This window comes from Quercus robur, chromosome 9 (genome assembly GCF_932294415.1).
Source record: "Quercus robur chromosome 9, dhQueRobu3.1, whole genome shotgun sequence".
Taxonomy (NCBI): Eukaryota; Viridiplantae; Streptophyta; class Magnoliopsida; order Fagales; family Fagaceae; genus Quercus; species Quercus robur.
This window is the reverse complement of record NC_065542.1, coordinates 19,890,975-19,895,629: the sequence shown is the minus strand read 5'-3', so window position 1 is coordinate 19,895,629 and position 4,655 is coordinate 19,890,975. Positions and strand designations below refer to the sequence as shown.

The window sequence follows — 4,655 nt, the reverse complement described above, 5'->3', positions numbered from 1 at the left end:
TTTTTTTTTTTTATTCCTTACTAATTTACTCTTTATTCCTTACTTTTTAAAAATTTTATTTTAAGTAACCCAATTACAATCAAATAGTCCAAATCAAGAACATGTGCAATCTCTCTCAACTTTGCATGACGTACAGTTCCTTCCTCCTTCTTCCAATTAATTTTTTTTTTGAATTATTTATTTATGGGTTTTGTTTAATTGGCCATTTTTATTTTTTTTATTCCTTACTATTTTTTATTTTTTTTATTCCTTACTAATTGGCCATTTTTATTTATTTATTTTTTGGTGCTACCTGACTTGGGACTTTTTTTAGAGGTTCAAAGTACAAAATACAACCCCAGCTGACAACTTGGCTATAAATGGGATCTTCTCCGCACGTATCAATACACGAAAGAGAGAAAGATATATCAAATATGGAAGCCTATAGGTCCTATACAATTTCATATGCATATCATGCTCTCACAATTCTTCTAAGTCTTCTATTCCTCTCAAACTTTCATACAACCTTAGCCTCAACTCCTTCCACCACCACCGAAAACTACATAACCTATATCAAAACCACTTGCAATTCAACCACATACCCAACAGAATGCAACAATGACCTCTTACCCTTCGCCTCCAAAATCGAAGCAAACCCTCAAAAGCTTTGCAACACTGCCCTCTCTGTATCTTTAAAAGCCGCAAAAAACTGTTCCTCAACGATATCAAAGCTATCCAAGAACCAGGGATTGACGAAGAGTGAAGTGGCAATCATTAAAGATTGCATAGTGAACGTCAAGGACTCCATTGACCAGCTCAATCAATCTTTATCCGCAATGGAACAGCTTGGAAGCTCTAATGTAAAGGCTCAGATTGATAATATAAAGACTTGGGTCAGTGCTGCTTTAACAGATGAAACTACATGCACAGATGGGTTTGCTGGCATGACTGTTAGCAACACTGTGAAGAACACAATCAGTAATAGTATTCTTAGTGTTTCTAAGCGAATTAGCAATGCTTTGGCTCTTATTAGTCGTTTTTACCCCAACTAATTAAATTCATCCTGCCTTGTTGGCTTTTTCCTTTCCCTCTATTGTTTGGCTATTGTCTTTTCCCATATTTGCTATTGTGTTATATTTGGGGTAGTGTTAATTGCACACATTGTTTTACACACTTTCGTACATGCAAATTATTTTAAATTGAAATAGTATGTACACACATTCGTAAATATGATTTCAGTTTGAAATAACTTAAGTGTAGGAACATGTATGCAAAATAGTATATGTAATAGGTTTTACCTTTTTTATGGTTGTGTTTTATTTTGTTATCAAATATGATCATTTGCTATTTTGTTGTTGACAATCTCCCATTTGAAATAAAACTATTTACTTTCCTTCATTTTATATTATTGGTCATATTTAGAAAATCTAACTTCTTGAGTGAACTATTTAGGGCGTGTTTGTTTAGGCATTTGTGCAGCCTAATTAAACCCGCATTTTAAAATCAATTTACATTTTGTTGAAAATAAAGGAGAGATATTATGTAAAGTATATATATATGTAATAAAACCAAATATGCTGGCAATTATGGTATTAATGTTACATTAATGTTCTTTTCAAAAAAAAAAATATTACATTAATGTTCATAAATTTCTTGATTAAAACCATTGACAAAAGTTATTCAAATTTTGAATTATATTTAAATTTCAAAATTTAGCAATCAATGTATTAGACATTAAGGAATAATTGATATACATAAATGAGTATTAAAATAAATATAATATTTTTTATAAAATATCCAACACGTTTTAGAGACACGTAAAATGCCATTTCAAATGCGCAGGAGAGTAGCATTTTTACAAACACTCCTTTTTAAAGGTTTCATAACACCTCAAACGAATGGGCCCTTACAACCCTTCCTAATTTGAATTCTAATAGGAAACTGTATTATAGTTTTTCAATCCATCATAGGTAACAAAATCTCACAAAAAGCTAAGGTATCAATCCATCATAAATCAAAATGAAATAAAATAAAATATTATTACATTTAGACCCACTACAACTCAAAATATGAGTGTTGTAAAAATGTTATGATATATTGTTATGCCCCCAAAATTTCTCAATGTATTAACTTTAATAAAGTTAATGATAAATTAGGAAATTCACCAATATTCTATTTGTTGACGGGAAATTATTGTATACTCCTGGAGTACCATAAATGTGTACTCCCTCCTCTCACATGAATAGTGGGTTTCACTAATTAAATTCATGGTGAGACTCACCATTCATGTGAGAGGGGGAAGTACGCATTTATAGTACTCCGGGAGTACGAAATAATTTTCCTTTGTTGACTTTCTAAAGTTGACTATATTTTGAAATATCTCAAAATAGAATAAAGAACTAATAATGTAATTAATTAATTATAGTATAATACACCATTATATATATGAAAGGAAGAAATGATCCTTGAGTATTGGTTTCTTGTAAGACTATGGGTCTGTTTGGATAGAACTTATTTTGCTGAAACTGAAAACTGAAAACACTGTAGCAAAATAATTTTTAAATGTGTGAATAGTACCGTGGGACCCATTTTTTATGAAAAAATTGATAAAAAATGAAATTTGTGGGTCCGTGAACAGTGCACGGATGCACTGTTCACGGAAAACTAGTCAAATGTTGCAGCTACTGTTCATGTACAGTACATGAACAGTAGCCGCTTGTGAGGGGGAAAACGCTTGGAAAAAGGAAAAAAAAAAAGAGGAGAAAACGCAGAAACGGAACGCAGCAAACGCAACGCTCTATCCAAACGAGCACTATATATAAACGAGCTAAACCGAGTCAAGTATTAAAGATTTACGATAGTTCATTTAATTTTATATCTAACACTAGTCGAACTCAATTTGTCACCAAATTAGATTATATGTTTAAACTTGGTTCATTTTCTTTTTGAGCAAACTCAAGTCTGTTCACAAGTTACTTAATTAATTAACATTTTTTTTTTCATGTATAAAAAATATGTACTATAACTTAAATTTTTACCCTACACAAATCTATGATAACAATTAATAACTAAATCAGTTCAAATCAAATTGTTTGAGTAAATTAGATATAATGTTTTTTGTTTGTATGTAAGTGAACAAGATATATATATATATATATATATATATATATATAGACTACAAAACTGACTATTTATTTAATTAATAAATTACAAATAATAATATCATATCTTATAAACTTACAAAATTTCACGACTTAATCTCAAGTATATATAAATATGTTTTTATACATGTATACATATAATCATATAATATCATATTCATATTCATATTTAATTTGAGTCTCATACGAGTTTATTCACAAACATATTGTTATGTTTAAACTTTGTTTGTTTAATTGTCAAGCCTAATTTTAGACTTGAGCTTGACTCTATTGCTAAATAAACGAAAAACTCGAGTCCAAATTATTCATAAATGATTTGGTTTATCTGTGACCTTAGTTTCTTAGATGCATTATTTATAAAGAAAATGGAAGAAAAAAAAGACCTAATAACTCCAATTAATATTATATTGTCATCTGTACCAATTAACTAGCTTAACACCCATGCGATGTATGGGAGAAAAGTTGCAACTAAAATATAAAATAAGAACTAAAAGGATAAAATGTAATTTAATATAATCTAATAAATGCTAAAATTTGGTGAATTTGGAAGTAAACTAGGACAAAATGGGCTTCTGTCCTTTTTGGGCAAAGTAATTAGCCTTTTATCCTTCTTCCCAAACTAAATAGGAAAATGCCCCTCTTTTGAAAATCGAGTTTCTTAAAATCGATTTATTGCCTATAACTCGATTTCATGGATATTAAGTTACAAAACGTCACTATAGGTCTTTATAAACGTCACTATAGGTCCTTGAAAACGTCACTATAGGGCTTCATAATTTTTTTTTTTTAACTCGATTTTGAGAAACTCGATTTTCAAAAGAGGGGCATTTTTCTATTTAGTTTGGGAAGAAGGGTAAAAGGCTAATTACTTTGCCCAAAAAGGACAGAAGCCCATTTTGTCCAGTAAACTAAGAGGAAACTATTTTAAGTCTCACAAATACTCACAACTCAAGCTGTACAGCCATTTTAAAGCGCAAAGTGATTTATCATTTTTTTTTTAGAGGATGAACATTTTTTTAATATAAAATAATTTGATAGTTAGTGGTAGAAAATTTAAACCATAAACATCTTTATTGAAAATATTAGAAAATGTCAGTTGAACTACACAACTTTTTGCTTTGAGATTTTTAACTTATAGAATTTTATATACCCAAACTAGAACCAATCACTCCTCAAAAATAAATTTACAAGTACCACCGCAGTCTAATAAATAGGAATCATATATGCACATGTCAAAAATTTATAATAAAATGTGTTTCTTGGATACCAATTCCTTTCTCTTTTTCTATGTACAGATATGCGATATAGCTTAACTTGCGTATCGAAGAAAACAGATTTGCCAGCTTATATATGATGCTATTTTATTTTTATTTTGATATAATAAATCGTGTTGCACTATAAATTTTAAATTATTCATACATGTGACTAACGAGATTTATTTGTTTATAATAAAATGGTTAAAGAATATGGTTTGATTTCTAACCTCTAGGTAATTTAATATTACTTTAAATCTTT

The 4,655-nt window shown here is 29.3% G+C and overlaps 1 protein-coding gene across 1 annotated transcript; it reads left to right on the top strand.

The window, feature by feature from the left end:
• Positions 1-403: 403 nt before the first annotated feature.
• LOC126699263 (pectinesterase inhibitor 4) lies at positions 404-1,283 on the top strand. Its single transcript, XM_050396995.1, has one exon. It carries the CDS (start codon positions 414-416, stop codon positions 1,029-1,031), a length of 618 nt encoding a protein of 205 aa, XP_050252952.1. The 5' UTR covers positions 404-413; the 3' UTR covers positions 1,032-1,283.
• The last annotated feature ends 3,372 nt before the right edge of the window (positions 1,284-4,655 follow it).

What these genes read in the sequence shown, in the direction of transcription:
- LOC126699263 (XM_050396995.1), top strand. Translation starts at nt 414, where the DNA reads ATGGAAGCCTATAGGTCCTATACAATTTCATATGCATATCATGCTCTC.